The sequence below is a fragment of the Anas platyrhynchos genome, chromosome 15 (genome assembly GCF_047663525.1).
Source record: "Anas platyrhynchos isolate ZD024472 breed Pekin duck chromosome 15, IASCAAS_PekinDuck_T2T, whole genome shotgun sequence".
NCBI classification, from domain to species: domain Eukaryota; kingdom Metazoa; phylum Chordata; class Aves; order Anseriformes; family Anatidae; genus Anas; species Anas platyrhynchos.
Genome location: NC_092601.1, coordinates 11,595,331 through 11,614,505, shown reverse-complemented (window position 1 = coordinate 11,614,505; position 19,175 = coordinate 11,595,331). Strand labels below are relative to the sequence as shown.

The 19,175-nt window shown below is 39.9% G+C and overlaps 2 protein-coding genes across 10 annotated transcripts in view; one reads left to right on the top strand and one right to left on the bottom strand.

The window, feature by feature from the left end:
- The first annotated feature begins 1 nt into the window (after nt 1).
- On the top strand, nt 2-6,023 carry GDE1 (glycerophosphodiester phosphodiesterase 1). 2 transcript variants are annotated; one of them, XM_027468818.3, is made up of 6 exons: nt 2-256; nt 847-1,022; nt 1,243-1,348; nt 2,178-2,270; nt 2,901-3,112; nt 3,499-6,023. In XM_027468818.3, the coding sequence occupies exons 1-6, from the start codon at nt 2-4 to the stop codon at nt 3,644-3,646; spliced, it is 990 nt and encodes a 329-aa protein (XP_027324619.3). In that variant the 3' UTR covers nt 3,647-6,023. The 2 variants fall into 2 exon arrangements, with proteins under 2 accessions (XP_027324619.3, XP_027324620.1); XM_027468819.3 differs by having other exon boundaries at nt 123-256; nt 851-1,022.
- TMC5 (transmembrane channel like 5) overlaps nt 5,230-19,175 on the bottom strand; it is a 31,837-nt gene continuing 17,891 nt past the window's right edge. For all 8 annotated transcript variants that reach the window (XM_072024140.1, XM_027468799.3, XM_027468796.3 and 5 more), the window contains 14 exons: nt 18,848-18,992; nt 18,125-18,280; nt 17,406-17,572; nt 16,681-16,759; nt 16,197-16,294; nt 14,410-14,505; nt 13,739-13,814; nt 12,390-12,523; nt 11,323-11,496; nt 10,069-10,147; nt 9,652-9,744; nt 7,909-8,007; nt 7,549-7,594; nt 5,230-7,068 (listed from right to left, as the gene is read on the bottom strand). In XM_072024140.1, the coding sequence (XP_071880241.1) occupies nt 6,971-7,068; nt 7,549-7,594; nt 7,909-8,007; nt 9,652-9,744; nt 10,069-10,147; nt 11,323-11,496; nt 12,390-12,523; nt 13,739-13,814; nt 14,410-14,505; nt 16,197-16,294; nt 16,681-16,759; nt 17,406-17,572; nt 18,125-18,280; nt 18,848-18,992 (1,540 nt within the window). In that variant the 3' untranslated portion in view covers nt 5,230-6,970. The remainder of the gene's footprint in view (nt 7,069-7,548; nt 7,595-7,908; nt 8,008-9,651; nt 9,745-10,068; nt 10,148-11,322; nt 11,497-12,389; nt 12,524-13,738; nt 13,815-14,409; nt 14,506-16,196; nt 16,295-16,680; nt 16,760-17,405; nt 17,573-18,124; nt 18,281-18,847; nt 18,993-19,175) is intronic.

The following is a 19,175-nucleotide window of genomic DNA, read 5'->3' as shown; positions in this document are numbered from 1 at the left end:
CATGTTGTGCCGCGGGGACGGGCTGCTGGGCTCCCTCACGGCGCTGCTGGTGGCGCTGCTGGCGCTGAGCCGCAGCCCGGCGCTGTCGTGCGTGCTGCCGGCCGGCCTCTACCTCCTGCTGCACCTCTGCAGCCTGGAGCCCGCCGCCCCGCAGAGCGCCCAGCGCGTCCTCAAGCCCCGCGGCGCCGCCGCCCGCATCGCCCACCGCGGCGGGGCGCACGACGCGCCCGAGAACACGCTGGCGGCCATCCGACAGGTCAGCGCCGCCGCTCCCAGCCCTGCCCGGGGGCCTCGGGGGTCCCGGGGTGCGTTTGGCCCCGGACGGGTCGGGAGCGAAGCGGTCGGGGAGCAGCGGGGCTGTGGGGAGCGCGGAGCTGCCCCGTGGGGCGGGTGGGAGGCTGGAGTCGGGGGCAGGAGCGCAGCCCCTGGGTTGGGGTAAGGTGTCACCAGGTGTGCTGTCCCGAGTCGTGATGAAATAAAATAATGGTCCTTAGGAACAGGACGCGTTTGCTGCCCTGCTTTGTAGAAGGTAACATAACTTATGGAGTCGGGAGGTACTGGGCCAGAAGGAGAGAGCAGGATTTTTTTCTGCTTTTTATCCTGAAACAGTCCCAATCCTGACACTGTCACTCGGTGTGTAACACAGATTACATCCATTCAGCTGATCAACGAATGCTTCTCACAAGAACTTGGGTAAAACCTACCTTGTTTTGCAGATCAGGCTTACTGAAAAGAATCTTAGTAGTTTATTACTTTTTAACAAATGAATTATACCTGTGCCTGTGTTAATTCTATAAAGCTGTCTGTTCTGTTGTGTAAGTGGTTTCCTCTTTCTTTCTTTTTAAGGCAGCTGAGAATGGAGCAACAGGTGTTGAGCTGGATCTTGAATTTACCGCCGATGGTGTTCCCATTCTAATGCATGATGAAACAGTCGAAAGAACAACTGATGGGTCTGGCAGACTGCGTGACTTGACTTTTGATGAAATTAGGAGGCTTAATCCATCTGCAAAACACAGGCTATGGTAAAGGAAATATTGCTATTCTGAAACTATTGTTTCAATGGTAAAAATCCTTGATACACAAAATGATTGCTTTGATCAATTAGCAGTTAAAATTTGTGTAAACTTAAAACTTTTAGGAATCCCTAGGAAACCGTTCCATGTAGTTGGGGATGTATGTGTGTGCATGCATGTCCATGGGTATCTTGACAGCATTCCAGTGAGGAGCTCTCTGTTCCTACAGGAGCAAATTTCAGGGTGAAAAGGTACCAACTCTGAGAGAAGCTGTTGTGGAGTCTATGCATCACAACCTTACAATCTACTTTGATGTCAAAGGCCATGCAAATCAGGTACCGCTTACTGTACTATATATACTGTAATAAGATACCTTCTTTCACCCTTGCTTTTGGTTTTCACCCTTTTCTGTTGGTCTCAAGCTGATACCTGTGGTACAGTCCTCTCTAACATGAGCGAAACCAGGTCTGCTACTTAAGTAATGCAAAATGGGCCTGTCAAAACCAAAAACAGTGTGTTCCCTCACCCCGTTCCTTTGAACCAGGAAGTGGCAACTTAAAATTAGAATGTGACTTGTGAGTGTCAAGTTTAGCTCATGTCACCACCACACAACAAAGCAAAGCAAATTCCCCGCCTGTGCTGAGGGGACCTAGTGTCTCATCTGCAGCTTGCAACTGGGGATCTCAATTGTCTGTAATTTGCATTACTGAGAGAGATACAGGTGATGAATCACTACCATTTTATGCAAGTTGAACTAGATGATCTTTGAAGGCCCCTTCCAACTGAATGTTTTATTCTAAGTTAAAGTTATTTTTTATTCTAGCATAGCAAAATATGGAAATAAATTCATTTTTGCCCTTGAACAAAACCTTAGACAGTACTTCAGAATGTTTTCTGTAATGTATGTAAGGGTATTTCAAACATTAGAACGAGTAGCATTCTTAATCAGAATCATAAAAAGGGCTTCTGTTGCAAAAACCAAACCAGTGTTTGTGAGATAATGCTATGAGCAAGATACTGTTATTCTTCCCCCTTTCCATGTCAATCTTGCTGCACAAAACAGGAAAGTATTTTAAAGGAGGTTATTCTAAAATGACTTTGCTGTGTAAAGTAAATACATGAGTCTGTGTAAATATAACATCTGTGTGTATCTCTAATTGGCAGGCAGTTGATGCCCTAAAACAACTCTACCTGGAATTTCCTCGTTTGTATAACAGCAGCATAGTCTGTTCTTTCATGCCAGATGTTGTTTATAAGGTGATGTTTATTTTGGTTTTTTTTTAATTCTATCTGGGAATTTCAGTAAGATATGCGACTTCCAGAGTGCCTTTGAGTTGTTAAAACTGTGGAGACATTAAAACCACATGAAGCATAAATCATAAATCCTGCATGAATCTGATTAGATTAGATTGCTCTATGCTCATTAGATGTACATTTTACGAATCTACAGCGATTCCTTCCATTCTGAAAGTGTGTCGCTCTTACAGTTGGCACATGACCAGTTATCTATGTGCAAGATAACTGACAAATAAATACCATATTTTGGTGTAAATGTAGACTTTTCTTAAAACTGTTTCCTAATTCTTGTTGCAAAGGCTATTTATCATTTATTTTATTGCATTGCCTGATCGTTTTGCTCCAGCACTTTTTAAATTTTTTATTTCTTACATAAGAGCAGTTGCTTATTAATTCAATTTTTAAGAAAACAACAGTACAGGATTGTATACAGCTTTCTAAAAGTGTTATGAAAAGATCTGGGGGGAAAGGGGAGAAGGATTGTGGCAGACCTGTAAATTTAAGCTAGCAGTTTGTATCCAGCCTCTTCCAATTTATATTTAAAGCAACTTGGGTTTTGTTTGAATTAGTCTTTTCACCTTGATCTTCCAGATGAGACAAGCTGATAGAAATGTGGTAACAGCCCTGACACACCGGCCTTGGCACCTTAGTCATCTTGGAAATGGGACGCCTCGTTTCGATTCCTTCTGGAAACATTATTTATATATGATGATGGATGTCATTCTAGATTGGAGCTTACACAGTTTCTTATGGAGATTATGTGGGGTTTCAGCCTTCCTCATACAGAAAAATTTTGTTTCTCAGTGAGTGTTAAAGCTTGCTAATATATCAGGAGGCACTATCACTAGTTCACTAGAATAGTATGTTAATCGGTATGTTCTATTTAGTATTGTGTAAGGTTCTATAGATGGTTTCCTTATTACATGCTATTTTATTCTTTAAGCCTCTATCTTTTATTTTTACTTTATGTTAAATGCTAATTGTAATCTCAAAGAGAAAGAATACTGTTGCTTTTGCTTGTTTACAGTAGTGACACATGCCAAAAAATGACATGTTGCAAAAGATAACGCAACCATCGTTCCTGATGGGTTACCACTGTAAGACTTGAAACTCAATTTTAACCGTAGTGCTGTCTGTCTTGACTCTGATAGCGTCTGTCTTCCTCTTACAGTGTCTTTGTTCCTTTCAGAGATTATGTGAGGCACTGGTCTTCAAAAGGTATTCAAGTGGTTGCCTGGACAGTGAACACATTTGCAGAAAAAATATATTATGAAAACGTCCTTGAATCCAGCTACATCACAGACAGCTTGGTAGAAGACTGTGATCCTCATTACTAGGCCTGTAATTACTTATTCACCACCTTAAAGAAGCTCTCTTACTCAGGCAGGTCTGAATTCACCATCAAGACAGTATCCACTAATGCAGATTGGACTACTAACGATAGTTCTGGGAAGAAGAACAGTATTTTACTTCTGCTATGTGATCAGGTCTTGAATGCAGGAAAACCTTCTGGTGCAACACTGAGCAAAGCTGACGTACCACCATTGGTAGTCTGGGGAAATCACATTGTAATGTGAAAGGGTCATTTTTGATAAGATAACTGGGCAATCTTTATATGTGCAGATTGCTTTATTATTCCTTTGCATTGTTTAAATCTTGGTTATAAAGTCATATCAGCCTTTTTGATGGCATAATGTAAAATTGCACTTTGATTCTAGTACTTGAAACAGTTTGTTCTATAACTGTGTAATAATTTGAGGTTTATTTACAGTATCTTAAAAGCATCTACACTATTGTTATAAAAACAATGGTGAAAATGGTGCCAAAATAGAGGGCGAGTGTATTTCCCTCCACTGCATGGAAAAATGGCTGTATTGCATCTTAACAGGGACAGAAAAGCCAACAATCCATGTTCTTTGTGAAGACTATGAGAATTAATGATTAAAACTTGATTATCTTCTTATGTTCCAGTCTTTTTAAAAGCACCAAGGGAGGCTAGATTACTTCTATTAATACTGCACATCAGTGTATTTATTTTTAAAATCAAGGTACATACCGAGTGCTGCTAGTGGTAGAATAAATAGAGCTGTCTTTTTTTCTTTGCTAATTGTTTGCATGATTGAAGGACATTCACAAGGATACATAAGAATCTGTAATCCAGATTTAACTTGAAATAAAAAAAGATTCTGCGGTCACAATAAACAAGTATCTGATAGCTTAAGGGTACAGTATACTTACCAGCTGTGCACTAGTAGATTGATGTAGTATGTCAAAACGAGTGCAGGTTGCTTGAGATTTTTTCTAAGTAAAACTCTTAGGTGTTCTCATCACAGCTGCCGTTAACATGCCGTAAACAATTTTGGCTCCGCTCTGGAAGGAGCTGGTAGTTAGAGAAGACTGTGGATGATTAGCAAAGAGCATAAAACTCACGTGGAGCCAGCCCCAACATAAATGAGACCACCTTTTCTTAATAGCCATTATATGGAAAATAGCAATTACTAAGTTTAGTACTTTAATTTCAGAAGAATGTCATATTAATTTCAACAGAAATGAGTGATTGAAACAATGGATTGGTTACCTGCTACAAGTTATTCAGATGTAATCTCACAAGCTACATTAGACTGCACATAGAACAGTGTGCATGTTTGACTAGACTGTGTAATCATATCTTAGTAAGGTAGATCCTTGAGCTGTGTAGGTGTTGTTGGTGCGCTAAATCATAAGTGGAGAGAACTACACAATTGTCCTAATTAAGGTAAGTCCAAACTTCTGAATTAGTGGCAGATGAACTGCATCTTCCTCTTCACATATTAAGAGAATACTTGAATTTGTTTGGCGCGGATGTTGCAAACTTCCTGGCATGTGCCACACTTCAGGAAATCTTATCTTTCCAGTCTGTTTACAAAGGTTTTGTTGTTGGTTTTGTGTGTTCTCTTTTTTTTTTTTTTTTTTTTTTTTTTACTTCTATGAGTTGGATATTTGCTACAGCACATACTCTCTCCTGAAAGACAGCAGCAGAAGTAATTATAATCTAACACATTGATGAGAAGATGAAATACATTCTGGAAGTAGATAGCCTTGTACGCTACCGCAACTACGAGGGCTGTCTGAGGTGGTGTCAAATGGACACTAACACTATTACATTATTATTTTTCAAGCAAATTTGCTACTCAGGCAGCTAAGTATAAGGCTATTTAGTCAGTGAATGCTATCTTGTGCAAGGGGTGATGAATTTTTATTATATTTTTTGCTTTTATCTTATGTTATATGTAAGCACAAAGAAACATAGGAGTAAGGAGGTGTGCCGGATTCCTTGAGGTGGTTTTTCTTGTCATGATTACAAGAACCTCTTCGTGTCACTTTTCTACCAAGTACTGCAGAGCCAACAGTCTCAGCCTTCTGGTGCATGTTCTGTATCTGTGTCTGTTACTTATACCTTCAGCCAGTTTCTGTCCAGCCCTGAGTTCTAACCTCTGTTTTCACAGCTGTGTTCTGCAGTTGTTCTCAAATCTCTGATAAAAAGAGTTGGCTTAACAGCAAATGATCCTTTCTACAAAGGTCTGTTCTTTTTGTTGCTGCTCGGGTTGCTGGTAGCGCTGAATCTCACTGTCCTCAGTGCCAACACTGGACCATATTGAAATATTCACAGCCAGACTTCAGGGTTATGCATGCAGAAACAAATAATAAAAGTGAATCTCTGGTCTTGCATGTAAATTTTGTCCTTTTTTCTATATCTTTTGTATCTCTGGGTTGTCTTTAATGTAAATTATGAACGTGAGAAACAGGTGTATCTCTTTCCTTGGCATTTTTATGTCCAAAGCAGGTAGGGAGGAATAAACCAGGCAAAACAAAATAAAAAAAAGCTAAAATTTATCATCATAGCAAAGTTGGGGCTATGAGTAAAAAGCAGCTGCGCTGAATGTCTCAAAGTCGCATGATAAAAAAAAAAAAGTCCCTGTTGTGTTACTTCCAATCCCTTCTGTTCAATACTGGAACAGGTGTCATAAACTTTTTTGTTCACACCTTTGTTTTACAAAGGTGAGATGTTTGGTAAGAAACCATTCTTAAAAAATTGAATTCATCAAGCTGGTTTTGAGTGACTGAAATAAACCTGTAAAAATGGCTCTGAAGAGTGAAGATGGAATAAAAGCTTTACAGTCATTCATACACGTTAGTCTACAGCCATTACAACATCTTTGTCGTTCAAAACAACTGCACTTTAGTTTTCTTTTTATTTGACTGATACTCCACCTTTGGTTTAGATCAGATAAAAGTTGTTTGAACAATCTAACCCATAAAAATAGTTTTAGACCAAAGCTTTTACTTAAAATTAGGCACAAATTTTCTTATATTTAGTCAACAACAAATGACTAACTGTGGGGTGACCCTTACTGAAACAAGATAAAGACTTCCTCCAGGCCTGGCCACGTTATCACCAGAATTTCACTACAAAACCAAACCAAACATGCAGTGCATTCCCTGTCTTTCTTACAATAAACTGCAGGGAGAATGCATTTTGCAGTCTCCTATTTTTCTTCCACTTGGGGAAGAAAAAGTGTTTGTTTCAGTCATTAATGTGAATCAGTATTGTTTTCTGCAGAGCATCAATGACAACATTCACCACTGACTCTGCCTGCTCACAGCTGGAAATCTACGTCGTCTTAATCTTCCCATTGCGCTGCTTGTCTGGCACGTAGAGCAAGTGCCACTGCTTCAGACACCCCTGGGCTGCTGCTGCTGGGCTGGGATGTCTCCAAATCTGTTTTTCACAAGAGAAATAACATTAACTGTGTTGATGTGGGTACAATAGCCATCCTGCATTATAAAGCCCCATGCTTTTTAAGTCATACAATGTCCAGAATAAGGACTCTATGTTGTTAATAACCACTTCTGAAGTGGTTAAGTACTCATTTAATATGATGCAATACTCTTTCCTACAGCTGCTCCCATAAGACAAAATGAGAATCTCATTTACCCAAAGAAATTCAACTCAGGTATACTGAACCTCGAGATCAGTCTTCAGAAGTCACCACCCAACATTGCAGCAAGCTACCAATAAACTACCAACAGCAAGTGCTGGCCTCAGAAACAGTCTTTTTGTTTTCTCTTTATACAGGGTGCTAAAAGTCTGTGTCTATTACCTCAATCTGTTGTATGCTGTGTCTATACTAAATCAAACATTTTTACTGAGCTGAGCTGGTGAGAGTTGCTTTCTCAGTGCTTAGCATTTGTTGCTTACCAGGTGGGAAGCCAGTCCCCTTCAAGATCCCAGAAGAATAGGGATACTGAAAACAAAATTGACAAGTAGATTTAAGTCAGAGTTTTCCCTCGTGTGCTTGTTATGTTGTATTTAATTATGCATTTCCTGTAAGTAAACCATTCTTTCTCCAGATCTCAAGCAGGATTATGAACATGAATATGCCAACACTTATTCTGGTTATATATTTTCATCTCTTCAAATCAATCTTTTAAAATGATTTCTACATGTACAGGACTGTCTGTCCTCTTTGTCCCACATATGCCCATTGTCTATATAGGGACATGCTCGATGTTCTATATAGGGAAAACAAGCAGAGACGTCCTTCTTTGACTATCTCACCTCATTGTAGGATGCATTTTGATTTCTGTCAAATGTCCTGCCTAGGTAGTTTGGCTCTTGCTGGGCACGTTGCATGGATGGGTGGTATGAAGATCTTCTCTGAAAGACATAATATTTGACATTAGCAGTAATATATTATGGCTTCCAGTCCTGGCCTTATGGTCAGTACCCACGCCCACATCTATTACCCATGGTTTTGGGAGATGTTTAGAAGCCAAAAGGCAACCTGGCATGCTTGTAGCAGGACCTGCCTGAGTGCTGCGGCACTGCCCTTTGTACAGACCAGGACTCCATCTCATAGTGACACAGATACAACCTTAGTGCTTTGCAAACTGCACGGTACTTTTTGCTAGATTATCACCTAGTCAGATAACGCCACAACCCCAATTTTATAAATAGGAGAGGTGGGGGAAGGATCTAAGATAAAAAAGACCTAGGTGTTCATGGTTTGCCACCCACGCAGAAATGAAATTTCGGTTTTTCCTTTTCAGACTCTTGTTTTTAGCCACTATTTCTGGTAACACCTCTCTTTCTTGGACTGGCTTCTTTGACACCTTAAGAGTTATGCAGGTGATTTAGCTGTTATTAGAATACTTTATATTTCTTTATTCACAAATAACTAGATGGAACAGAAGCAGATACAGTTGTGCACAATAGAAGAAATACAGAGCTGGGACGTAGTACTGGATGCTGTGCAAAGTAGCCCGGTCTCTCTATGCTGTCTGAATTTGGATACGTGGAGCTTCCTGCCTTGAAGAGACTACTTTTGTCCTGGTATTTCTGGTTGTTTTGCAGTTATGTTAGCTTGTTTTCTTTCTCTTCTAGGCAAAGGAAAGCCTGGGGAGGCAGGATAACTGTGAGGACAAAGGTGCTTGTAACAGTGCCAATTATATGTGAGATTGTGGCAGGTGAGTACACGCCAGGGAAGAGCGTGGAGCAGAGAGTGACATCCAGACCTACTTACTAGGAACTAACCTGAATGAACAGGTGGAGAAGAAAAAAAAAATGGTCCTGTCTTATTTCAGATCTCTAAAATGGCAATGAGAAGTGGCAGGGAGCAAAGCAGCAACTGCAGATGACAACCTATTCTCCATGGGACAGGTACTTATTTGGGCCTAGCAAACCTTTTTGTTGCCCAAGTATGTAGGTCAAAGAGTTTTCACTCAGCCTAAATGAAAACACTGCACAGCACCTACATGTACACTAATTTGATGGTTCAGCAAGCACCACTGATTTGAAAAATAAATTTAATTTAAAGATGTTAGATGTCTATTGATGTTGTGTGGGATTTAAAATCGGGTTAGATAAGGGCACTCAGTTCAACACATCAGCAAAGATGGGTGAGGAGGACACAAAACATAAACCCATAAGGAAATCTAGAGTCAGGGGAGGAATGCAGCCTTCTTCATATTCTAGGCAAGGTTTAAGTGTGGCTGAACCCTTTTCTGACCATCACTACACCTAGATTAGAAATGTTTTCTTGCAGTTTAATAATCATAAATAATATTTAGTGAGGGGAAGGACCTTCTACATCCTCCCAAGTTAAATTCCTCTCTGGAGCAAGTAGGGAATATCCCAGATATCCTTTTGCTGGCTGGAGCTAAATAGCAAGCAAACAATTTAGGTGAAGTTTTAAACACAGACATAGCTGAAAATGGCATCCTATTTGAAAGACTAGAGAAATCCCATTGAATCATAATGAACATGTAATTGAAACAGGAATATCTGAACTATGAAACTGACCTGCTGGTCTTGTCCTCTTGGCACAGATGGATTTTGTTTTTCCCTCTGTTGTAAATGGAGTTTTCGAAGTAAAAACACTTTATCTTTTCCTACCTGTGGTCAAGAAATTATTTATCATTAGCTGGAATGGAATAATCATAAGGGAGGCTCAAGGTCTGTGAGTAACCATTGACCAGAATAATCATTAAGATTCCTATTTAATCAATCTATGAAGAGAGCTGCAGCAGCACAGCTTAGAAGTAAAAATTTTTTGCAGCAACTCTATTTGTAAGTTTCCCTGCAACTGACAAGCAGAAGGGCTACCACCCTCATCTGCATTGCTATAGGAGGAGCAGATTACAATTGAACAATACAAGTGTGAGAAAATCAACAAGGAAGCCAAACTTTAAACAAGATAAAGGTGAAAGATGAACTTACGTTAACAATTTGCTTACGTAAGAGCTTGACCATGGTCTTTCTTCCTTTTATTATTTGCCAGTAAAGATAAGTAATAATTCTAAAAATAAATAAAGTCCAACAGATGAACACTCATACGCATGTGTATTTCCTTCTAGTCACTGCTTAAACAGAAAGTTATCTTATTTTGTTCAGTAAAAATTTAATAATATACGCATGTATATGTCTGTATGTATATAATTGCATATCAAAAGGCAAACATGAAATTGCTTTCTCCTGGAAAAGACCCAAAGGTTTACAAACTTATTCAAGATGAGAGGTACAATTAACATAAGTAAACAATACAAGTTGCATTTAAGATAACAAACATGAACCTAATGTTCTTACCCAATTTTGTGTCATTTGCTCAGACACATTCATGGACATTAAATCACAACACTGAACACTTATTGTTTCCAGGCCAGTTCTGGTTCCACTAGAATGGCTGGGTGCTTGTTTAATGTGAACAGGTTTGGGCTCTTACGTGTGCACAGGCTATGATGGAAATAGCAAGCAGCACAGCTACAATTTCAAACCCTACCAGTGGGCAAATACCTTAAAGATGCACATGCAGGTTTTGCCAATATAATTCTTTTCAGTCAGGAAGACACTATGTGAATTTACCTGAGATTAGCTGGATGTAGACTGCAACGTACTTATTAGCATGCCCCCAAATACTGTGCTCACTTTAACATGCCACCTGTGTACCACCATGGCCTTCACCACAGTGCCCCCATGGTCAGAAAAGACAAAGAAAACACCTTCTGAACCCCCACTTTTTATGTTGCCCAAAGTTCTAGTAGAGATCAAGCCTGTACTACCTGTGTTTGTGAATGATTTCTCTTTTCCTATTGATTTATACACTAATGAAAAAGGTAATTTCACCTGCCAACTGTACGCAGCATGTTCCTGTTTGCTGATGGTCCTAAAGCTAAATAAACTGATGGTATTAAGATCTGGAAGCCTAGGCATCACTAAACTAAAAGCATTCAATTGAAAGCAGCATATTCTATAGTTAGAATGAAGCTGGTTTGCAAAGAGCTTTGGCATCCTAACATAAAAGGAATAGATTTTATAACTTATTTATGTACTTCAAAGACCTGATATTCCAATTTATTAATAATTTCTGATGCTCTAGAATGTACTTTGCAACTCAGTTATGGAGAATGGCTATGACATAGCCAGGTTTTTCCACTTCAGGTTCTTTTCAAGTGCTTTTCATTAGCAGATACTTACAGGAAAATGGTGGAGAGGATGAAGAAGAAAAGTTCACTAGTAATTAAGTTGTTGTAGATCCACACTACCCATTTTGAGCCAGTGTAATTTTCCAGTATTTTTATCCACTCAGAGACTGCTGCAAACATAGAAGACAAACCTCTGAAAGGACCACATTCTTCTGAAGGTTTTAACCTGAAAGTGTGAGAAAACAGCTATTTAAAGCTTCATTTACTAACCTGTGATTTAGTTAAACACTTTGTTGATGAAGATGCTCATTAGTTTGCTATAGCTCTCTGTTCTCTTTGGACCCTCAGGGAACTTCCATCGTTTATGTCTGATTTTTTACTTGGGTCAACTCCTGTACCTTAAAATGCCACCCCAATGTCCCCCTGAGACTACTGCAGCCAGAGATGTAAGACACCCTGCCTCAGTGGATCTGCACCAACCTGTGAACATAATCTTGATCTAAATGTAACAAGTCAATCAGTGTAGCACAGGCTACAGCAATTTGAAAATCTGAATTTCCAAAGTTGCATAACAGATGTGTAAAGGAACCATCATCCCACCTTGCCTTCCAGGACATGAGTCACTGCAAACTTTCAGTAACAACAAGCTGTGGTGAAGTAAGGTAGTCTCCTTAGCAAAAATGAACATTTTCAGATAGACAGGAAGAGGAAAATATTGTTTGCTTTGAAATTGAACTAATCTGGACAGTCATGGCCTATAACATTTAATAGGCCCGGTATGGCCTATAACATTTAATCCCAGGAACAGGCTGGGTCACAGAAATTTTTCAGGAGAAGGAAAGGATGAATCAAAGGATTTTCTCTGACATTTAAATAGAATACTAAAACTTGAAGGCAACAAAGTTTCCCCTCCCACTTTCTTATGGGACAAGCTCTGCATCAACTAGTTTTTTTGCAAACTTTCTGAGTGTGTTTTCAGAACACAAAACATCTCATGAATATTTGAATCCTTCCTTTAGCAATTAATACAAATTTGTCTACAGAACAACACAGATTCTTCTACTTGGTATCAGGTCACAGCATAACATATTGGAACTGAATCTCAGTGCTCTTCCCTACCTCCAGACAGTAACTGCAATGACAGCCAGGACTCCAGTGAGGGAAGGGAAAAACAGCAGCAACATGAAGAACGTTGTCATTTGAGCTGCTCTCCAGACTTGGCGAGGGGGTTGGCAATTCTTCATTAGGCTGACCTTTTAAGAGATGAAAATATACTCTTTTTTTCTGTTACTTATCACTCTAACTGGATTTAAGTCAGTACTACTGAAATTGTTGGAAGCGATTGCTAGAATAGCATCTATCAAAAGTTTCCAAGGACTTCTAGAACTTGATAGATACAATGTAGTTTTAGAAAAAGGGTATAGTCTTTCAAATACTAAGAGGACTCTGTTGGGTAGTTTGGTTTTGCAGCACACACGAAAAATGTTCATGATGACCAAAGTGCTGGAGCACCTGTCCTAATGAAGGACTGTGGATGTTCAGCTAGAAGAAGAGAAGGCTCTAGATAGACCTCATTGTGGCCTTTCAGTACATAAAGGGGGCTTATAATAAAGATGGAGAACAACTTTTTACATAGGCAGATAGTGATAGGACAAGGGGGAATGGTTTTAAATTAAAAGAGGGGACATTCGGATTTGAGGTTAGGAAATTCTTCACTCAGAGGGCAGTGAGGCACAGGCTGCCCAGAGAAGCTGTGGATGCCCCATCCCTGGAGGTGTTCAAGGTCAGGCTGGATGGGATTTGTGCAACCTGGTCTAGTGGGTCGCAGGGGGATGGAACTTCATGGGCTTTAACATCCCTTCCAACCCAACCTTTGTTCTTCTGCATTCAACGCTACAAACTGTTCAGTCACCTAATAACCAATCTGTCGTGTAATCACACTGCTGAAACAAAGAACTCTGAAAAGTAGAACTTCCACCATGATATTTAGCTGATTCACCCCACTTAGACCTAGATAACTTGGGGGTAGGAAACAGGTGGCTGGAGAAGAGAAAGAGAATCCAAAATCACAGCAATAGGATGAGTATCTATATTGCCACATGCACTTAGTTAATGTATAGTTCATGTGCATTATGCATATGAAATGCACATACCATTAGTTCCCTACGCTTTAATTTTAGTCCTTTATTCTCTCCCCTTTCTAATTCCTATGCTTTCACACTTCTGCCCTCTCAAGTTTTACAGGTTTGCAATTCAAACGTGTGCATACAAATGTTGTTTCTTTAACCAACCAACCAACAAAACCAAAACAATAACAAAGCAACAACAAAACCAACCAAACTGCTCCCCTGGGCACAAAACCAGAGCGTCCAGACAAACCCAGCACTTTAACCCAATAATTCCTGCCCATATTTCAAGCAGTGTAAATGGCATGGTACTGTATGATGAATACATGTAAAGCTTGTTACCTTTTTCACGTAAAAAACTATAAAAAATGATATCATCTGGATACCAGGCAGCAGAGGTGAGAAGAGAATACCAATCCTAACAGAAAAGATTTATAAGAAAAAATTACATCTTCACTATTCACTACACAGTGCTCAGTGCACCAAAAATAGAAAATATCACACTATATTCATATACAGTTAGAGTTTGGCTATCGGCAAACGTATAATTATATTAATAGTGATCCTGTAACAGTAAGTTAGCCTTTAGAAACATGCAACTTTAAATGTACATATCTGTGTACACATCTGCAAAACTCATAACTGGAGTACTGTACTCATTCTCAGAAATAAGGAGGAAATAAGGCAGTTTTTCTGGTATTTAACACTGAGATTAATTCAACAGGAACACTATTCCAGTGGGGATTAAAACAAAACTTTTGGATATTCCTTTTACAGTTTTCTCCCAGACCAGGGGGCCACAATCTAAATTACTGTAATTATGCGGGTAATAATTTCAGTCACAGAACTGACGAGTCACGATCCTTACAAAGGTACTTGATATATATCATCTCTCTTGGGCACTTGTCCTACTCTTTCTTTCATGATGTGAAGCACCCGTAAGTGTCTGAATTGGGATGTTCCATGGTATTCCTACATGCAAATGAAGTTTTAGCTGTAAATTTACCACTTACCAGGTCAAAGTCTGTGCATAGATCAAGTCTAAAACATTTCGTGCAATATCAAATTCTGGCATTCCCAGGCTTACAAAGACTGTAGTTCCAATAATTCTGGGGAGAAAAAAAAAAAGCATTTGTTAAATGGTATAAACCTCTGCAAATAGATCTATCAGTGACAAGTTATTCAGGGGTTCCATTAACCACGTGTCACACAAAGCAGCCACAGCTTGTTGATTACACAGCACATCAAAATGAAACAGAAGAATCTGGCAAAAGCAAATTCCCATAACACACAACAGGAGTAAGAAAGACTTAGGACATTTTTAATGCAAGTCAAAAAAAGACCAAAAAAAAAAAAAAGGATTAAAGGATTTATAACTATATCAGAAAAGTATGCTTATGCTAATTGAAATGACAATTAACCTCATGACAAAAACCTAACAGCTTTCCAGTTCCCAACTCCTGAAAATTCTCAGCTTAAATAAAAAAATGAATCCTCTAAACTGACATTTGCAACATATCCTAAACATATTCTACTTTAAACTAACCGAGGTGACAGGTAGCTGAGACACACAGGTAAGCAATTACCCCAAGGGTTCCGCTTGAGGACTTGTAACCTCATTTTATCACTTATTCTTTTCCTGAGACGGGAAGATTCAGTTTCTGCTTTTTGTAGCAAGAACAGGGAGGATTTTGGTTACTGTCCCATCTTGCCTTGAGTAAAGGTCTGGGTACCACCTGATCAGCTGCATCATCAACATTTCAGGGCTGTGTTTCAGTTACTCTGAAGACATACAAGTAATTAAATGTACTTGTACTTTTAACCTTTTATGACTGTAAGTCTGGTGCTTTCACACAGCTCAGTGGAGAACTTTCATAATGGCTGATGACACAGTTTGAGTACTGTGACTTTGTGGGGAGGTGGTTTTCTGTCTAAAGAGAACGATAACACAGGAGGATTAAAGTACACTGACAAGAGCCGTGAAGGGAAAGTCATCAAGGGCTTCTCAACATTGCTTTGTGTTGATTTGACACAAAAGTCAAAGTCCTAACTTGTAAACCAATCTTGTTCTCATCACATGTGAAGGGCAAACAATCATAAAGATCTCCTACAGAAGTACAGCCAGGATCCCTAAATGTTCTATAGAGGTGGCAAGCACTTAGTACTATACTACTGTAGTCATAAATAATGTTTAGCAGTAGGAAGGGACACGCAACACATTACTGAATTAAATGAATTGTTGTTTACACACTTAGCTGAGCTTACTTTCAGTTAAAAACACTCTCTCACACACCACACTACAGACCTCTACAGTACAGAGACATATTACATCCCTAATAAGACTGATTAAAATGAGATTTTAAACTTGCATGCACTCTGTAGAGTGACATAACAAAAAGAAAAAACATTTACAGAGGGACATACCAAGAAAAGCCAGCAGGGCACCTGTGCGTATGCAGAAAAGCAGGGTTTTCTGCTTGAGACACCCGGTCATTTGGCATCCCATGAAGGAGACCTAATGGAGTACTGTGTGACTCCTCTCTGCCTGCATTTCCATCTCCAAAGGGAACAAGGACATACTGGGAGACACACTGTGACCTCTCCTAAGAGGGAGCTGGAATATACTCAAGGCATGACCATGCTGGGTAGAGAGAACTGAGGAAGCTTCAGTTTTTTCCTAGGTCTGCTCCTGTTGGACCTCTCCTTTTCTCACATTGGAGGGGAAAAACCCAACCAACCAACCAAAAGAACTATGTCTTTGTCTAATTAATAAAAACAAGATTAGGAACGTAGTACTCACCTTCGTAAAAATTCTCCAAAGAAAGAGCCAAGCAAACAAAATATGAAGTCAACCAGAATAAGACGATAGATATCTTGGCCAATCAGTGTTTCCCAGCACTTTAAGAGGTAGAAAAAATAAAAATAAAAAAATAAATTTTAAAAACATACATGTATCTGAAAGAAATAATAACGTGATTTTAACTTTCCCAAATGCAAATGCTTGGACATCTGAAATCTGGGCTATGGATCAAAGACTCGCTGGCACCCTAACTAATCACAGTTGACCTCTCATTGAAGAATGCTGCAAACCAGCTGAGACTCAAATCGGGTGACTCATTCTCCTATATAAGTTCATTTCTCTAGAGATTCTAATAAAGAAATGCTGGGGTGGGAAATTCAGCTGTCCAAAGGACTCCGTGTACTTCTCGTACGAAGCAGGCCTATTACCAACGTGGTTCTTAAAGAGTTATCATAAGTCAAAGACGCATACTTTTGAAACTTACTTGGGACTTTGATGTCGCCACAATGTCAAGCCAGTAGTAGCACAGTATTCCAATAATCGATATTTTCAGGATGATATTTCTACAAAGAAAAAGTAACAGTAACTGCACTGACTGGTCTGTAAGCTGATGGGGAGGAACGATGGCAGGATGGCCATCGGTCATGTTGCTACCTTCTTACACACCAACAATAGCACTGCACAGTGCCAGGACTAACAGGAGCTCCAGTGCCGTGTTATTCTATTGTCCTGGCAGAAGTGAAGCCAGGTGTGACAACCTTGATACAGGCCTGAACATGCTGCTGGTTGGGTGTGTAGGCTTCACAGGAGAGGAAGGCCTGAGGGGCACTGGTGGTAATGTAATGTTAATTCCAGGCATCTGTAGCAAAGTTAGACCTCCTCACTCCTCTCTCCACTTCCCTTGCTTTCCCCAGGAGGCTCACAGCACAGTAGCTATCTATGGGAGCTACAAAGCCAAGCCCAGTGTCACAGTGTTCCTAACTTGGAAGGATACCCTGTCCTCATGGAGAGATGTAACACTCCAGAAGACTCACAGAAAGCAAACAGAACAGGGAGGGAAGAGCATGCAGAAGCCTTTGGAGAAGATGAATTCACGTGTTCCATACCTCACTACTGCCCACCAAACCATCTAGACATAGCTTGCTGAAAAAAAAAGATGAGTCAGCCAACTTCAGGCAAAAAGCACTAAGAGGAGGGAGCAACAAATACCTGGCAATAGTGACATATGTCCTGTTTCTGGGATTCTGAAATTTCTCCAGCTGTCCAAGCCATGAGTAGAAGAATGGGATGAGCACATTGAGGAGAGATGCAACAATTGGTAGCACCAACATGGCAGCTTGGCTCTCCAGGTCATTTTTATGCCCTTCCATAAACAGCTTTGAGAGAAGAAAAACAAAAAGAACCAACCCCGAAATTAGAACATTAGCTGAAATGCTTCTTCAAGTTGTGCCCACACACCTGACACACATATCTGAATGTTCTCTGATTAGAGGCTACCGTGTTTTACTGGCCCATATCCAGCACCACAATGACCCTCCCCTTCCACTGTGTTACATGGGACCACAGGTGGGAGCCCCAGCTTAAAAGCTGTTCCAGGGCAAAGGAGAGGCAGTCCTTTCTGAGGCTTCTTCTTGCACTTTCTTTCAAGGCCACCAGCTGCGCTCTAAGCCAGCCGTGGTATGCAACTTCTGGGATGAAGTGGGAGATTTGCTCAGACTCCTCAGGTCCTACAGTCCTGACGTAGTCCCAGTGGTGTGAGTCTTTGCAAACCAGCTCTTTAGGTACAGAAGAACGTGTGTGTGTATTGGCAGAAACATCCGTGCTTTCCTACGTTCCCTAGTAGCAAACAGACCACAGCTTGCATTCTGTGTCTGACATCTATGTGGAAAAATACACCTCTAAAAACAGGTTGTAAAGTCTGTCCTTACCTTTAGATTATTAATGGAGAGGAAATAAACACTGGCACAAGCAGCCACTGCTGTTCCCAGAGAAGCAGCCCAGACACCAAGATGAATAAGAATGTGAACAAGTGTCTCTTGTTTAGAAAAATTTAGAACTTCCTTGTTTACATCAGAGAGGCTTTCCTGCAAGGAAACAAATTGTAATGAAGAATTGCTTAGTCAGCAGCATAAAGGAAAACCTGTTTCAAGTGGCTACTTGAGAGACTGAATAAAAGATTTTTTTGTCTAGAAGATCAGCAAAGTAATATCCTGGGAAAATTAAATGGCCAACTTTGTGTTCCTGTCCTAAAAGTTGTTTCTCTGTTATGCTAATTTAATGTTTAATATGATAAGTCTGCTTTTTGTTGACAAAATATTTAAACTGCAAAAAGGAAAAGAAAAAAAATCAATATTCTAGCATATGTTTAATAGTCATAGAGATTCGTTCAGTAGAACAAAAACATTCATTCAGTAGAATAAAAGGACATAAATATTTATATGTAGCTTAAAGAGAAAAGAAAAACAAGTAGCTACGACAACTCCAGAAGTTCAAATCAAATGAAACTTAACAGCCAGGAAGACTTAAGTTTATTAGAAACATGACTAGCATGCCTGAGTCAGTGGTCTTATTTGTGCATACATTCCGGCAGAGTGATCCAAGCATGCTAGTTATGCTTCTTTGCACCTTTTTGCATCTCCTGTATTTTGTACCTTTATTTGTGTGCTGAGATTCTTTTGTTTCAGCTTCACTGCTTTTTCATTAGTTATATTGAAGTCCCAAGTGCAGAGAAGCTTGCTAGCATTTCCAGAGTATATCTGAGGGTTAATGAAGTTTCTGCAGAAGGATTTTGCCATGCTGCAACAAAAAAATAAATTTGTGAGATGCATAATGGGGGAAATAGATCAGGTTTTCACAGCAGTGCAAGACAGGAAGGGGGAGAGGAGGGGAGTCAGCTTTTCTGTCCCTTCCCTTGGCTAGTGGACTTATGTCAGAGCATCTCACATAAGAAGACACGGAAAATAAATCTTAATGTAAGAG

Excerpts from the sequence above, each read along its gene's own strand:
- GDE1 (XM_027468818.3), top strand. The coding sequence starts at position 2 with ATGTTGTGCCGCGGGGACGGGCTGCTGGGCTCCCTCACGGCGCTGCTG. Across the intron at positions 2,271-2,900 it reads TGCCAGATGTTGTTTATAAG|ATGAGACAAGCTGATAGAAA; the intron begins GTGATGTTTATT and ends TTGATCTTCCAG. Across the intron at positions 3,113-3,498 it reads CAGAAAAATTTTGTTTCTCA|AGATTATGTGAGGCACTGGT; the intron begins GTGAGTGTTAAA and ends TGTTCCTTTCAG.